Below are 18256 nucleotides of genomic sequence, written 5' to 3'. Positions count from 1 at the left end.
GACGCATGAAAAAATATACAAAACCAAAAAAACACATTGCCACATCCAACTAACTATGTACATATGTATGTATACTATTCAAAATCGTATTAAAATATGAATGCCGTGTTTTTGACTTCAACTTTCAAAATATTATGCTCAACATTTAACAAGCACGTGTCCTTGTGTCTTTAAATATATACACAAAATTACCTATAAATACATATGTACATATACTATATAATTGTGGTATGGTATGATGTAAGCACGTGAAAAACTCAAAGGCGACAAATATTTATGCTAAAGCACAAAGTCTAGGAAACACATACATACTTGTGAATATATCTGTTAACCAGATATTGAGAAATTAAATTCGTTATTTTTTCATGAAATTTATTTGTATGAATATATTCAAAATTAAACCTCAAGGTACAATCCCTTGGATTCTTATATCGACAATAACGTTTTCGCCTTTATTCGTAAATAAAATTTTTACTGTATTGAATAGGTTATTATATGAATAATAGTATAAAATGTATACCACAGCAACGATCCACTGGTAATTATGTATAATAATACATATACATAATATAATATAATAAAAAAAATTGTATTAACAATTTAAGCATTAATTTTAATTTCTTTAGTGTATGGTAATATTTATAGAGAAAATATTTGATTAAAACAAGAAAAAACGTTATTTTCGGCTGCACCGAAGCTAATATACCCTTCACAGGTGTATTTCTTTCAGTAACTATGTGTCCAGTTTGTATGGAAGCTATATGCTATAGTAATCCGATCTGAACAATTTTTGCGGAGATTATGTTATTACCTTAAGCATTAATCCATGTCAAATGCCAAGGTTTTCCATACAAGCCTTTGATTCCGATCATTCAGTTTGTATGGCAGCTATATGCTAGAGATTACATTTACCTTGCTGCTTTAGAAAATAATCTATATCAAATTTCGTGAATATATCTTGTCAAATGCAAAAGTTTTCCATACAAGAACTTTTCCGATCGTTCAGTTTGTTTGGCAGCTATATGCTATAGTAAGCCGATCTGAACAATTTCTTCGTATATTACATAATTATCTTAGAAAATAACCTGTGCCAACTTTTGTGAAGATACATTGTCAAATGTGAAAGTTTTCCATACAAGAACTCGATTCCGATCGTTCAGTTTGTATGGCAGCTATATGTTATAGTGGTCCGATATCGGCCGTTCCGAGAAATGAGCAGCTTCTTGAAGAGAAAATGACTTTTGCAAAATTTCAAAACGATATCTTAAAAACTGAGGGACTAGTTCGTATATACATATACAGACGGACGGACGGACAGACAGACAGACATGGCTAAATCGACTCAGCTCAACATACTGATCATTTATATATATACTTCACAGGGTCTCCGACGCTTCCTTCTGGGTCTTACAAAACTTCGTGACAGACTTAATATACCCTGTTCAGGGTATAAAAATTAACGAGTGTGTCTATATGCTATAGAGGAAATATGTATGCTCATATAATCGAAATAAAAATACTAATTGTGTATAGCTTTGTAGATATATGTATGTACATATATGGAAAGTAAGGCGACAATTTATAACTTTCTCACGCTCATATAATGTTAATATTATCAGGCATAATACAATTTATTAATAACCGATCTCTAAATAAGTGCTTCAATATTTATTAAATGTAGACGCTTTTAGAGTAGTTCGTAATGAAAAATTGAAAAATTTTTATCCTATGAATAACTCGGAACTCAGAGAGAACCTTAATCTGTCTATGTGTCCAAGTTAAGTGTTTTCTAGACAATTTTAAGTGCACACAAGTAGCTATTGAAGGGTTTGTGAAGTGGTTGAGAACTTATTATAAGCCGTACCGTTAAAAGTTGCGTCATCTATTCATGTTTACGTTTACTATTTTTAAACTACAATACAGTTTTGAGAAAAACGCGTTAAACTGATCGATCTGATAGAACTGAGCGGCAACACTTTGGTAGGATGTAACTCAAAAACTATTTGAGATATTAATTTAAAATTTTGGTTTGTCATTTTTAAAGTTATGACCAATAGAAATGTGAAAATATAGATTTTTTTTAATTTCGGTCAAGAACTTTTTGTTTGTCTACACACCACACTGATGGAATAATGACTCTAGCGGAAAAATGGCAAAAAGTAGTCGATGGGATGGGATATATATTTTTTTTTATTTATTAGTACAAAGTGCGTTGCAAAGTAAACAGGACTTTTTGATTCTACTTATATGTCGACTGATGCGTTAGAATCTGCTATCTTTATCGATTGTTCAGTGCGAATTTCATGACATTTCATTGATTGGAAGTGAAGTTATTGCGTTTTAAGTGTCAGTATGTTTGTGTTATCGGTGCGAAAATGAGCTTCGAACTAAGAGCCAACATTAAATTTTGTTTTAAAATTGATAAAACTTTTACCGAAACGTTTCAATTGATGAAACAAGTTTATGGCGATGATTGCCTATTCCATAGCAGAGTGCACGAATCAACAGTCGTGTGACGATCAACATGTGAGCCAATCAAAATCCGTGATCACCGGAAATTCCATCGAAACTGTGCGTGAATTCATCAAAAATCAGTCGAAATCATCATTGAAATTCATGGAAATGGAATTGAATATCTCCAAAACATCCATTTATCGCATTTTGACCGAACATTTGGGCATACGAAAAGTGTGTCCACGGTTTGTTCCGCACAAATTGACTGATGACCAAAAATTGCTCAGAATTCAACATTCGAAGGACGGTTATTTGATCAAAAATCACATTTTAACCATTAAACACTCCTCGTATTCACCTTATATGGCACCGTGCGACTTCTTCCTTTACGGAAAAATGCATTTTCCCATGAAAGGAAAGCGTTATGCAGACGTAGATGCCATTCAAACCGGCATACTGGCGGCCATACCGGCCAACGAGCTAAAACACTCGTTCGACATACTTATAGACCGTGCAAAAAGGTGTATTGAAGCAGAAGGAGACTACTTTGAATAAAATAAATTGATTGAAAATTGAAATTGAAAAAACCATTTGTTCTGTTTTTTTTTTAATCCTGTTTACTTCGGAACGCATCTTGTATAGTAGTATGCGAAAAAACTTTTTCGACTACCCAATATTTTTATGTTTTCGCCCGTAATACCCTTTTTGAACGCGCATAGAGAAACGCGCCATAATAAATCAAATTTTGCAAATTTGTTTTGTCTGGACTTTGAGCTTCCGCGCTTATGCTTTGTGCTAGTGCTGTTGCTTCAGCTACTTTATCGAAAAAGCGAAACAATATATCAAAATAAAATACTGTATATGTATGTACATATGTACATAAATATGCTACGATTTTTGATCATCTGACCCGTTCATTGACCCACAGCAATTTGCAATTTAAAATGTGGAAAAATTTCTTTTACCAATTGTCTTCTTAATCAAAAATGATTGTGCGACTGTGTCTCGAATAGCTCTATCGAATTGAAATGCGTAAACAAAGCTCTGAGTAGGTAAATAGAACCAATAGAAATGCGACTCAAGATCGGCATTTACATACATACATACATATGTATATACATACGTATGTATGTGAATCTGAGCTTCACTTAAGCTTAATGCGAAAAAGTTTAAATTGCCGGCGAGACGCCTTTGTTTGATATCGGGTGACGCAGCGTTAGTGTATGATAAAATTAAAGGCGCCAATTGTCCACATAGTATAAATTCGCAAAAGCCGGCATGCGTTCAAATACAAGTGCATACATGCATATGTATGTATATGTAGTAGATATGCGCTTACATTGTTGTTGCGGAAAGCTTAGAAACACGCCACCAAAACCGGCATTTATAACGACCGAAACATATTTATATATGTACATACATACATATGTACATATCAATGTACATATACATATATGTACACAACTACTCTATCTGCGGTGGGGTGATTTTTACGTTATTTTTGCTTTTAGCGCTCGCTCGCAGCTTATTAACTTTTTGCGATTTCTTTTAATTTGCAAAATTAACTAAATTAGCGTGACTTCATACTTATATACATAATAGTAGCGAAATTCATCAATAACTGTGAGATTTCACAATGTGGGTCAAACACGTTTAGCACTGAAATGCTACTCACAATGGGCACTTTCCAAATTTGTTTGACAACTCAAGTCCAAAGTCCATCAACAAATCGTACGATAAAAAAAGAATAAAATATTATACAATTTTCAACAATGACGCATGCAGTACCCCCTATTATCAAGGTGTATGTACATATGTATGTATGTATGTAGAAGTGGAGCAGAGAACTATAATTTGCTCAGCGGCAGTACAGGGTAGACCTAAAGGCGCTTTCTAAAGGCTAACAGAATAATGTAGTAACAAGTCAATGAGATAAAGTGGAATAGGAATCACAAGAAATATATTTCAGATTAAATCCAATGTATTATTAAGCTTACCAGTATCAGTACGTCACATTTTAACCGGATTAGTCCATTTAAACTGTGTTTCCGGGAATGCAGGAATTTAGGTGTTTGAGTGCCACGAAACCTTCGAAGACGGTTGAGAGAACGTAGAAGGTTTCTCGCATATTATTTTATCAATTTCATCACCTATGAAGAGTGAGGCAGATGCTCCTAACATCTATTTTGGAACGACCATTTAATTAGATTTCCAATGATGTATTATTACAAGTGGCGCCGTAGTCAGTTTCTAACGAAAGTTCAAAATGAAAAAAATAAAGAGGTCTCAATATACATTTTTATATATTTTATATGTTATTCTCCGACTATGTTTCCTGTACCGGAAGCTCAAATACGGTTCCGGGAAACGCAAGTCAATTTAAGTGATACCAAGCAGCAAGCTGATGGGACTGGAGAGCATTCCTTTCAAGTTAAACATAAAAAAAATTACTAAATTGTATATTATATAAACATATATCTATATATATATCCGTACATAGTATATTAAAAGTGACAATGTATAACAATCTGAGGATAATTTTATGAAATGCCAGCTTATCTTAACTTACTCATTGCAAATGATTAACGAACATACACATGTATGTATGTGTACATATGTTTCATGAATTACACGTTTATTCAAAAAGCATATCTTTCGGCGCTTAACCCCCTAATCCGAACTAGACGTCGAATGCGGCTTGAGAAGGTTTGTGCCTACTACATTTGGGTATATGTAACCGAAACGGACACGAATTTTTATCCGATCGTGGTCAGTCAGCATGGTAGCATTCCTTAATGTTTTTTTGGTGAATGTTTACAAACGATACAAAAAGTAGTTTCGTCATTACAACAGCAACAACAGAGGAGTCGTAGTATGTCACTTCAATATTCTATGGATTTTTTCCTCTGCGATGGATTATTTTGTCATATCTCTTTCATATTTCTTCTATTTGTATGGCAACACAAACAAAATTAGAGCTTACTATACCTACATATAGCTGACTTAAACTCTCCCTTCCTCTTCCGTTTGCTTTGGGAAGCTCTGACGACGACGTCAAAGTAGGATATTTGGAAATATTGGTGTTTTACATATTATTGCAATGTCTTCAAACGTACCTTTCGAGACACAGTGCTAGAAGATGTTGCTCGAGATCAGAAGGCACAAGGAAAAAAATATTTTTAGTTGCTGGAAAAATTTAAATTCCGTTTCTTATTTTTTATCTCTTCTATAATAAATCACGATTTTTATCCTTTTTTTGCACCTTTAAGTAGGTGACCAGATGATATTTATTGAAAAAAAAATTCATTCAGGTTGTTGATTCACCTATGACTGAATTTTATTTTCAATAAATATTGCCATCTGGTCACCTTTTTCAACAATCATGTAAAATGATTGACGAATAATATAAACAAAAAATTGCTTAATGCTTGATGCAAATCATAATAATAAAACTTTGTATATGGTATAATTCTCAATATTAGGTGAGACTTGTCCTGTTTTGTTATACACCATATTTACATATTTCGAACTAATTTTGTTTTCCACATTTTAACAGTAAGGAAAAACATTTCAAACGCTACTACATAAAATACCGAATTGCACTTTTTCCACAGGGTTAACGGTATTTTAAAATGGATATGTATGTCATATGTAAATGTTATTACTAATACTATTTGTAATGTAGTGTAACTTATAAATTTAAAGCCAAACAATTCTATATTTAAACAGCTCCGAATACTGTTGTTTTAGAGCGTATTTTCCCCTACCTCATTTAACTACAAATCTTAAGAAATATCGAGCTTTTTGTAAATTAAAATTTCTGCTATATTCCTTAAAGGTCCACCAATTAAACGAAAAAAACAATTTGACCCAAAAACTCATCTCTACTTCCTACAATGTTAGACGATAAAAATTGAAAAAAAAATTTGAACACTGACCATTATTGTCTTATAAGCAAAATCTACATTCTAATTTCGCTACTACTCACAAAAATTATACCAAACACTAGAGCACTTCACAACCTACAATTCGACCCGTAAGAGTCAAAAACACACACCATATCCTTTGGAGTAACTAACAGAACACAACAAAATTGGTTTAAATTATTCACATTTAATTATCTGTTTATGTTACTGAATTCATATCAAAAATTATATTTTCAGTTTCACTTTTTAGCACATTTATATCCAAGAAAGAATATGCATGAGCCAGGAGGAAATTTATAAAACAAAATAAACCAATTGGCAATCGAAGAATTGTTTACTTCTTCTTCGACACACCGACAGTGCGACCGCGACGACCGGTTGTCTTGGTGTGCTGACCACGCACACGCAGACCCCAGTAGTGACGAAGACCACGGTGTGAGCGGATCTTCTTCAAACGTTCCAAATCTTCACGCAGTTTTGAATCCAAATTGGATGATGTCAATTGGGTGTATTTGCCATCAATGATATCCTTTTGTCTGTTAAGGAACCAGTTGGGCACTTTGTATTGCAGAGGGTTGGAAATGATGGTGACAATCTTGTCAACCTAAAAAAAAAAAGAAAGCAGATGTTTAGTTTTGCATAGATACAAAATATTATGTTATATTACCTCCTCCTCAGTGCATTCACCAGCGCGTTTGGTGAGATCAACATCGGCCTTCTTCAAAACAATGTTGGAGTAACGGCGACCCACACCCTTGATGGCGGTCATGGCAATACCGACTTTACGTTTGCCATCGATGTTCGTATTCATAATACGAAGAATGTGTTGGAACTTATCTGGTATCACAAGCGACTGTAAAGCAGAGTAAAACACATTATTATTATAAAATAATTGACTACATGTTCGAAAAAAAAATCGGAAATCTGTGTCGTACTAGTTGTGAAGTTATTTATTGATTTTTGCAACCATGTACATTTTGCACAATTTGCTTTCAATACAGCATATTTTAATGCCACAATTTGTAGGCATATTTTCTCTACGTTTTGCACAACACAAATTTTCCATTAGTTTGTAGATGTTTTTGCATTTTTACGATTTTCTAACGTCACATACCATTTTGCCCTTTGTTAAGCGACCGAGTTTAAGCCGAAAAAGACAGATGGACGGAAGCAGCCGAAACGTCACGGAGTTGCAACGAGTACGCCATGTTGTATAAAGTTGTACTCGTTCATTTTCGCGTGGTGAGTTCTTGCTTGAGTTGAGTGTGTTCACGTGTATAGTGTGTGTAAGCTTGAGCGACAGATGGCGCGCGGTATAAATGTAAACAAATAAGAATAATAAATATGTAGTAAATAAATTAATATTTTAATGGCTGTGCGAATATTTCTTATATTTAATAGAGTGTTTGAATGCTGCAGAATTTTAATTAGCCTGAAAGTAGTTCTTTATTATAAATATACTTTAAATGTGTTTAATAGTTTGTTTCGTTTTAATATTATTTGTATTAATTCTTTTGAATTTGCATACGTTGATTACGTGTATATACTTTTAGCGAATTTAGCACATTTTATATAACATTTTTGTTGTGTTAGCGTAGTATTTGATTTTCAAAGTTAAACAATTGCCGGATACTTTTGAAATTTAATGAGCTTAAGTGCCTTCCGTTGTCGCTCTGCTGAGTGCTAATCGCAAATATTTACATACATACATACATACATATATGTGTATTAAAAAGTACTTAAAGTTTGCAAACACACACACGTGCCCATAAATACATATGTACATACATAAATACATACATACACACATATGTACATGTGTATATTATCCATGCAACATTTTCCACAGTGCACTTGGTCATGGGAACTTATACACCTGCTTGCGCTAAAACTTGTTGTCTTCATTTTTTATACCCTGAACAGGGCATATTAAGTTTGCCACGAAGTTTGTAATACTCAGAAAGTGACGTCGGCGACCTGCTTACCAGCAGCTCTCTCGCAAAAATACAAATAAATTACCAAACTGCCATTCCTTACCTCCTCTTTAAGCAAACATGCAAATCTGTATGTGCGTGCTGCCCAGCAACATTGTTGCAGCAGTTTGTTGTTGCTACTCATCGAAGCCATTGGCAATATTTACAAATTTGAAATTTATTATTATGAATGAAATTGTTTACGCACCTGCGCACTCCACACGCCAGCTATGCTGCCACGACCAGTAGCCGGCATCGGCATGTGTCACGAATCCATTGCCTGCGTCTCAGCTGGACCGTTGGTGGAAAACTCCAAAATAATCGCAACACGCTTTTCCATACACAGTTTCGCGCTATTGGCGCCAGTTGCCGCGGAGGCATTCATCAATGCACTTCTTTCACGGTGATGAGCCGGTTCCGCGCGTGCCAAGAGCGAAAATAAGCGTAAAAGCGAAACGATTGTGTCTCACACAGCCAAAATTTGTGTTATAACGGTTCTGAGTTTATGAAATAAAAACATAAAAAATTGCTGAAGCGTGTGTATAAAATTTGCTAAAAAGTGCTATGCGGAATTTTCAAAATTAATTTTGAATATTTTTGAGCAATTGCCAATTTTTGTGCGTGTGCATGTATGAACATGTCGCTTCTATTAATACTATTTACTTTCGACACTTGAAAAAAATTATTAAAAATTGCAAAATAACAACAAAAAAATATAAAAATAAAACAATTTAAGTGAATAAATCGCCAAGCCGTATTTTTGGTGAGCAGTACACATACATATGTATGTACGTACATATTTGATTTTTGTTTGTTGAATTGGCGGCAAGCGTGCGTTGTGCTAAAATTGATTATAAATTCTATAAATTCTTGGTCACAAATATAAATTTCATCAAGCTTGTAAATCAAAAGTGAATGCTTACATACACATATACATACATATGGAATAATGAGCGGAATTTAGTGTAAAGTTCAAGTGCGCTGTGTTAATTGATATTTTAAGTGAGTATGCTTAATAATATGTCTAATAATATATTTCGAGTACAAAAAAAAATAAAAAAAAAATATTTTTTTATTAAAAATGCATATTAAATAAAAAAAGGTTATGAAATTAATTTACAAAAAAACAAAAAAATTGTTATCAAAAATTCAATGAATATTTACACGAAATTTAAGAAAAACAACAACATAATTTTATTATTTTTAAATATATTTGGAATAAATAAAACTCAATTTTCAATCCAAAAATTTTTGAACTTTTTTGTATTGAAAAATATTTTGAAAATCTCTGTACTGAAACAATTTTGAAAATTTTTGTATCGAAAAAGTTTTGGAAGTTTTTGTATTAAAAAAAAATTTTTAAATTTATGCAGCACAAAAATTTTTTGTTTCGAAAAAGTTTTGGAAGTTTTTGTATTCAAAAAAATTTTAAAATTTTTTTACTGAAAATTGTTTGTAACAAAAAAATTTTGAAAATTTTTGTATCGAATAAATTTTGAAAATTTTTTTACTGAAAATCGTTTGTAACAAAAAAATTTTTAAAATTTTTGTATCGAATAAATTTTGAAAATTTTTTTACTAAAAATTGTTGGCTCTTGAACACCGAAATTTTATGAAAACTCAATATTCAAAATAATAAATTTTTTGGAACTTTTTCTACATTTTGCACAAAAAACATAACAAATATTTGATGCTAAATTTTTTTTTAATTTCTGAAAGTTTTTTATCGTAAAATTTTGAAAGTTTTTGTTTGAAATTTTTTAAAATTTTGAAAGCTCTTTATTGAATTTTTTTTTAATTTTGAAACTTTTTGTTTTGAAAAAATTGTGAAAATGTTTGTACAGGAAAATATTGTAAAACAAACTTTTTGGAAATTTTGAAAAGTTTTGTATTGAAAAACTTTGACAGTTTTTGTATTGAAATTTTTTTAAAAATTTGAAACTTTTTGTTTTGAAAAAATTGTGAAAATGTTTGTACAGGAAAATATTGTAAAACAAATCTTTTGGAAATTTTGAAAATTTCTGTATTAAAAGATTTTGAAAGTTTAGGTATTGAATTTTTTTTTTAAATTTGAAACTTTTTGTTTTGAAAAAATTGTGAAAATGTTTGTACAGGAGAATATTGTAAAACAAACTTTTTGGAAATTTTGAAAAGTTTTGTATTGAAAAACTTTGACAGTTTTTGTATTGAATTTTTTTTTAATTTGAAACTTTTTGTTTTGAAAAAATTGTGAAAATGTTTGTACAGGAAAATATTGTAAAACAAATCTTTTGGAAATTTTGAAAATTTCTGTATTGAACGATTTTGAAAGTTTAGGTATTGAATTTTTTTTTTAAATTTGAAACTTTTTGTTTTGAAAAAATTGTGAAAATGTTTGAAAAATATTGTAATTAAAACTTTTTGGAAATTTGGAAAATATTTCTATTGAAAACTTTTGGAGGTTCTTGTGTATTGAAATTTTTTTTAAAAAACTTTGAAAAAAAATGTTTTTTGTAAAATTGAAATTTTGAAAAATTTCAAAATTTTTTCTGTGTAGAAATACTTTAAAAATTGTTGTATTGAAAAAATTTCAAAATTTCTGTATAGAAAAAATTTTGAAAATTTTTGTGCTGAATTATTTTTTTGAGTTTTTGTATTGAATTTTTTTTATTTGAAACATATTGATTTGAAAAAATTTTGCAAATGTTTCTACTGAAAAATATTGTAATTAAAACTTTTTAGAAATTTCGAAAGTTTTGTATTGCAAAATTTTGTTGATTCTTGCTTTGAAAAACATTAAAATTTTTTAAAGTTTAAGTATTGAAAATTTTTTAAAAATCATAACATTTTTTTATTTGAAAATTTTTTTAAAATTTTGTACTGAAAAATATTTTAATTGAATTTTCTAAAATTTTTGTATTGAAATTTTTAAACATAAAAAACATAGCTTTTCAATATCTTTGTGTATACATATTATATACATATATGTGACCTGGTCTACGAAAAGGGGGCTTAGGTGTTAAAAAAAGGAGAACAATTAATGAGATAACGAGAAACTGACGATTATTTTTAACATTTTTCCCAGAAAATTAAGTTTTCTAAAATTTTAGCCCCCTGAAATTTTTCGTAGACCATCTTTGGTCACATATATATATATTATATTCAAAATTTTTTTTAGTCAGTAATTAACCTATGCAAGAGCTTAAATTACCATTCTGGAATTGGTGTGTGATTGTGTTCTGAGTTTTTATACTGTTCTTATAGATTACAACTTTGGTCAATTTATATACGAGTATGTGACATAAAAATGTGTACCAAGTTAAGAGCATAAAAACTTGACTGACTGGCATTCAATACACTTTGCGACAAAAATTTAATTTTTTCTGGGTATTGGACTGAACCAATTCAGTTTTTCGGTTTTTCGAAGTTAGTCTCCATAATCGAAATATTTGCTTTATAAGTTCGAAACTAAGCTTATTTCAAGCATCATTAGGTTGTGTATTTTAAGTTATCTCTCTTATGCAAGAATTCAAAACCATTACAGATGCCACTGAGGCGAATTTATTAGATTTTTGATGCAGAAATTGAATATGGTTCCACACATGATTTGCTTTAAAGATTCACTTTGAAATTAACATTCAACTTTTCAGAGGTGATATGCTTGGACGTATTTACTGTACTTTATTTTGCGTATGTTTCTAACTTTAGCCCTTGAAATTGATAATGAATATTTATACCTATTATATGTAGGTAAGAAGCTATTTTATTATGCTCGGGGATGTTTTTAACCGATGCGGGAAATTTTATATTTTTCTACCATCGGAATTTGAACCTAAGTCTGGTACTCACATCATCAAGTTTGTAATGGATCATCAAAGTCTAGAGTTAGATATATGTACATATACGCATTCAGATGATGTGTTTTCAGTTTTTGTGGACTTCATATGTTCAAAAAGTGGCAAAGGAGTCTTTCAGCTGAAAAGTAATCCACCCCCATGCATTTGAATTGTTCCTACCATGCTGAAATGGACCCGTATTAATTTCGGCCAAGGACTTTCCAAACGAGAGCATTCATCAAACGTATTTTGGTAATGTTTTCTGCTGCTACAACAGCAACAACGTTTATACTACTGCTATAATAACGGTTTATGCAAACAAAATGAAAAGAAAAATCTATATTAGTGGAGTCTCATGCATATGAAGAGAGAGAAACTTAGGTAAAACTGTTATTAGTGTAGTAAAGCTTCTGAAAGCTCGTCCACAGCAGAAGGAGGAACACATAATTAATATATTTAATAGTTTTGCGTAGGCGTTTATATACAAAGGACCTGTAATCATAAGGTCATGCTGTGTCAATGTCAAAAGCCATTTTGTTGAGGCCTGCAACAACGACGAAAGCAAGAACACAAAATATAATAAATAGAAGAACGCTCATCAAATTCTCTAATTTCTATTTGAAATTTAACCTTACTAGAATTTATTGACCTTGAAGGTTGTAAAGTTAACGGTAATTACAAACATTGACATTTGATGACAAACACCTGCGTACTACATACATACATACATACATAAAAAACAAAGGTTGGCAACTGCCAATTTCACTCAAATTTCCACTATTAACTTAGAGCTAAGTTTGCTGAAGAACTAGAAGTCCTCCTAGCACATACACACACACATACAGAGTGCGCTATGTCGTCAACATAATGATGACTTTGTGACGATTCCTTCGCCGCTGTCGCAACAATTTCAAATAAGCTAATTGAACAGCGGCGTGCGGCGGGCAAAGCTGCAGGAAAACATACAAAGTCGACCAGCAAACATGCACAAATAATAATAATGATAAAGTGGCATGAAATTGACAACAACAACAGCATGAAATTCTCTAAGCCAAAAGACACCAATGATTGCTTTACGTCACTTGCGGTAGCAAACGCACAGCGTTGTCTTGACTTTTGTTTTGATTGAACAAGCAACAGTTGGCACATTTAATGGGGCGGTGCAAAAGAAAGAACAAGAAAAAACCTCCATTTCGGTTGCACTAAAGCTATAATACCCTACACAACTGCATTTCTTATAGCATAATAGGGTATAAAACATGCTTTGCTTGGTTTTGATCGTTCAGTTTGTATGGCAGCTATATGCTACAGTGGTCCGATCTAAGCAATATATTTGGAGAATATAGCGTTGCCTTAGGCCATAACTTAGCCCTAGTTTGTTGAAGATATCTTGTCAAATAAAAAAGTTTTCCATACAAATACCTCTTGAGCGATCAGTTTTTATTGTAGCTCTATCCTATAGTGGTCCGATATCGGCGATTTCGACAAATGAGCAGCTTATTGGAGACGTGTGTGAAATTTCCGATCGATATCTCAAAGCTGTGAGATTAGTTCGCGTATATACAGACAGATGGGCATGGCTAAATCGACTCAGCTGGTTACGGCGATCATTTATATATTGGGTAGTCGAAAAAGTCTTTTCGTATTTCTAATCAAACTTCAAGTTATTTTTTTTATATTTATAATGTACCATTTTGGTCGACCACTTTTTGCCATTTTTCCGCTAGAGACATTATTCCATCAGCGTAAAACTTTTCTGGTTTCTCGACGAAAAACTGCGATAAATAATTTTCACAGGCTTCTCTTGAAGCCAACATTACTCCATTAAGGGAGCTCTGCATTAACCGAAAAAAATGGTAGTCCGATGGTGCAAGGTCAGTGCTATATGGTGGATGGATCAAAACTTCCCAGCCAAGTTCTCCCAGTTTTTGCCGAGTCATTAAAAATGTGTGTGGTCTAGCGTTGTCCTGATGGAAGACGAAACCCTTTTTGTTGATCAGTTCTGGCCGTTTTTTTCGATTGCTTGCTTCAATCTCATCAGTTGTTGACAGTAAAATGTAGAATTAATTGTTCGACCAGGCTGGCGCAGCTCATAGTGGATGATTCCTTTCCAATCCCACCAAACACTCAGCATACCCTTTCGAGACGTCAACCCTGGCCTTGCGACCATTTGTTGAGCTTCATCGTTTTTATTTTAACAACTTTTCGTCTTCTGCTACCATTCGCTTCAGATATGGTTCGATTTCATATAGTTTCAGCAAAGAATCGCAGATGATAATTCGGTGCATTAAATTTCTTACAGACAATTCATGTGGTACCCAAGCATCGAACGTTTTATGGTAGACAGCCTTTTTTAAAAGGTTCAAACCCGTTTGGTGATGAATGTTAAGTTCCTTAGCGATGTCATGGCTGCTTATATGACGGTTCTGAACAATCTTTTCCATAATTTCATCGACTTTTTCAACGATAGGTCGACCAGAGCGAGGTGCATCTTTTACAACGAAATTTCCAGAATGGAAGCGAGCGAACAATTGTTGTGCTACACGAATTGATACAGCATGCAGGGTATAAAAAAACACTTGCTTATGCGATAGTTGCCATTGAAGTCATTGTCTATTGACACGCTATATAATTACAAATACCAGCTAAGATAGTCGGTTGGTCGGCTTTTCCCCAGGGTTCGTTTAAGTTCACTATGGCGCCGGCTTGTACGCATATAAACAATACAACGGTTGATAGGTAGGACATGAGAACATGTGTGTATATCATTATGAAGTGCCATTGGCCTTGAATTGGAGAAAGTTATAAATACAGTTATTTTATAAAAGATATTACTTAATATAAATACCAGGAATTTGCGCATTAAAGTAAGTTTTCTTGCGCACTTAAGTCTCTAATATTTTATATATATATATTTCTTAAGTAAGTATATTTTGCAGTAAATATTAATAGTATTTTTTAATATATTTAATTTAACATTCTTAGGCTTCTAAATGCATTTAAACTACACAGTATTTTTATGTACGTAAGCAAAGTAGTGTGAGTCTCCTGCATCCGTTGAAATTTTATCAACGCGCAATAAATCGCTCAATTTGCTGGCATGACTTTGTAGAAAATATCAATATGACAAGGATTGATGGTAAGTCGATAATGTATGGCATAATCTTAAATGCAACACTGTGAGCGGTAATTGTCAATTCTTAATAGACTGGGGATAGACGCATTTGGTTCTACCTAAAACTGAGAGCATGTTTTGCTCTTAAGCGGACAGACATAATACACTTCATAACCAAATCAATTTATTGTATCGACTTAGCTTAATTATTTGCTACATGATTGGTTATAGCTTTATAAATAACATATTGAAATTTTAAGGCGATATATCAAATACTTTTTTTAGTAACAAGCCTGTGAAGTGTAGCCAATCAACTCCATCTTTAAATGAGTTTTGCTCAAAAATACATTTTTAAATTTGTTTGACTGAATACTCAGAGACAAAATACCCGATCACTAACTGCATGTTATGCATATATTTCTTCATACAATGAACTACTAATTTTTTGATCTGGCAGCACAAAAACGATAAAAATGTTGAGTAAAATTATATTTTTTTTAAATGCCGTTACTTTGTAAAATTTTGATACTTTTCAACTTTAATTCATTGTACGGATAATATCGTCTGATAGAGACAGTTTTTTACTGCAGCAGTGGAGAACCTGTTTTTAGCGCCGTCGGTTTGTAACTTGAATATTACATTTTTATACTCACAATGTTGCTAAGGAGAGCACAAAAACGATAGGGTTATATATAATGTCGTAGAGTCGAAAGTCCGTCCGTCTGTCCGTCCGTCCGTGCAAGCTGTAACTTGAGTAAAAATTGAGATATCATGATTATAAGAAGGTTTTGGAAGATGGGCAAAATCGGCCCACTGCCACGCCCACAAAATCGGAAACCGAAAACCTATAAAGTGTTATAACTAAGCCATAAATAAAGATATTAAAGTGAAATTTGGCACAAAGGATCACATTAGGGAGGGGCATATTTTTTTTGGAAAATGCCGTTACTTTATAAAATTTTGACCAAACTCTACAGAGTCATTTTCTTTTCATATACAGTTCAAAAATACCTCCCATACAAAGGTTATGTTGAAAATCACATTGTACGGATAATATCGTTGAACTAATAGAGACAGTTTTTTACTGCATGACAGTGGAAAGAACGCCTTCTTCCAATATAACGCTATTTTTTTCTGATGCCTTCTCTGTATAATATATGTACGAACCAATGATGATAGCGGAATAAAACTTTACAAAAATGTATTTGAAAAATATGCAAATGACGTATAATGAAATCTCGATTATCACTTTATCATGCGAGAGTATAAAATGTTGACACCCGAACATTTTTTCTTTAAAAATTTTACACTGTATTTTTAGAATATGTGTAAATACTTATATGAACTTATACTTTTAAAATAATTTTTATAGGTATTTTTTAATTCCCGAAAATCCTCTCTCTTTAAGCTATCACATTAGATGTATGCCTTAAAAATATTTTATTGGGTTGTTCACTTTGTTATTGTTTTTAGTGCAATTCGAACACGATTTTTTATTGTGTAAAGCTTTTTATGATTTGATTCAATATCTTTTGCCAACCTTTGAAATCCACGCTCATACAATTTTTGATGCTTGGAGCCAAAAAACTGATCTAAGTGCTTTTTGACGTCCTGAATTAAGGTAAATATTCTCGCATACAAACAAATTTTGCAGAGATCGGAGTAAATAATAGTCCGTAGGAGTTAGGTCTGATGCATATGGTGGTTGCGGTAGCACATCTCATGCAAGCTGAAAAACTTTTTGGCGAATCATTAAACTTATATGAGGTTGCGCATTATCGTAGTGGAAACTACACCCTTTCTATTGATCATTTTTGACCTTTTCTTCTCTTCAAATTTGTCCAGCTGAGCACAATACACTCGAGAATTAATCGGCGTATTGTCGGAGAAAATCTGAAAATAAACGATCCTTTTGAAATCTCATGAAACAGACAACAGAAACTTTTTTTGAACACTATCGGCCTTCGAAGTGGTTCGAGCTGGCTTATCCTGATTAGACCAGGTTTTCTTGCGCTTTACATTATTGTGAGCAACTCACTTTTCGTCGCCAGTAACAAAGTGCTTCAAAAATGGATTGTTTCTTTGATAAGCAAATCACAGTCTCGACCTGTAAGAACCTATGTATCAATCTCCGAAATTAATCCTAGACATTTCATATGCTTGTCGCGTTCCACAAATCTAATCTTTCAGCAATAGCTTGAGTTGTTATTCGACGATTTGATGACCTTTTGATCGTAAAATACTAAAATATGCCAAATATGCTGTTTTCGATGACCCGATGTACCGTTTCAACCAACTGTCCTCGTACTAGCAATTATAAAATATATAAAGCGAAAATCAAATCAAGCAAAGCCACTTGAATCTCTTTCACAAGAAAAGCTCGAAAAATCATATCGATGCGTTGGACGCCAGGCACGCCTGAAGTGCTGTTGACGGATGAAAATTCGCTGAAGTCGAACTCGATTCAGTTCATTATTATGCGGCAGAGTGAAAAATGCAGGAATCAGCGAAAAAAATGATTGAAACGGTAATAAACATGTGAGGTTGTCACACTTAACCGTAGCGCAGCGTGAAGATTTTATATATTTATTCAAAAGAAGACAATGTTTGATTTTTATGAATATACAGAGTTCGTGATATTGGCTACTTGGGAAGCATGGTACATGAAATAATATTTAAAACTTTAATAAGAACGCCAATCGTATAGAATTGGCATGCAAACCAAAGTGAAAGCGCTGTTTAAGTTAAGCAAGGAAGCTTTTTGTGCTTTTTGTTAAAGAAAAAGCTCTATAAAGCTTTCGATTTCACTAGTTTCATTCTATAAAACATTTGTTGTTAGATGACTTTTTATCTGCCATGAAAACTGAAGAAATCAAGATCAGAACCTAGCGTTTGTCTTTACTGTAGGATCTTTTCCTTTTCCTGTTGAACAATACCAACTACAGAATCGATAGGAACGCATTTCAAAATTCG

The 18256-nt window shown here is 32.5% G+C and overlaps 2 protein-coding genes across 2 annotated transcripts in view; one reads left to right on the top strand and one right to left on the bottom strand.

Annotated features, from left to right (window-relative positions):
- Nucleotides 1-6547: 6547 nt before the first annotated feature.
- Nucleotides 6548-7736, bottom strand: LOC126755995 (40S ribosomal protein S18). The gene is made up of 3 exons (XM_050468763.1): nt 7495-7736; nt 7048-7233; nt 6548-6984 (listed from the first exon to the last, which is right to left on the bottom strand). Exons 1-3 carry the CDS (start codon nt 7495-7497, stop codon nt 6715-6717), a joined length of 459 nt encoding a protein of 152 aa, XP_050324720.1. The 5' UTR covers nt 7498-7736; the 3' UTR covers nt 6548-6714.
- A 555-nt stretch (nt 7737-8291) lies between these two features.
- The window catches only part of LOC126756764 (neuropeptide CCHamide-1 receptor), a 120462-nt gene continuing 110497 nt past the window's right edge, over nt 8292-18256 (top strand). Inside the window, exon 1 of the mRNA XM_050470059.1 lies at nt 8292-9355. The gene's annotated coding sequence lies outside the window, so the exon portion shown is untranslated. The remainder of the gene's footprint in view (nt 9356-18256) is intronic.

This window comes from Bactrocera neohumeralis, chromosome 4, assembly GCF_024586455.1.
Source record: "Bactrocera neohumeralis isolate Rockhampton chromosome 4, APGP_CSIRO_Bneo_wtdbg2-racon-allhic-juicebox.fasta_v2, whole genome shotgun sequence".
NCBI lineage: Eukaryota > Metazoa > Arthropoda > Insecta > Diptera > Tephritidae > Bactrocera > Bactrocera neohumeralis.
Note: the sequence above shows the minus strand (reverse complement) of the source record. Positions and strands in the feature narration are given on the sequence as shown.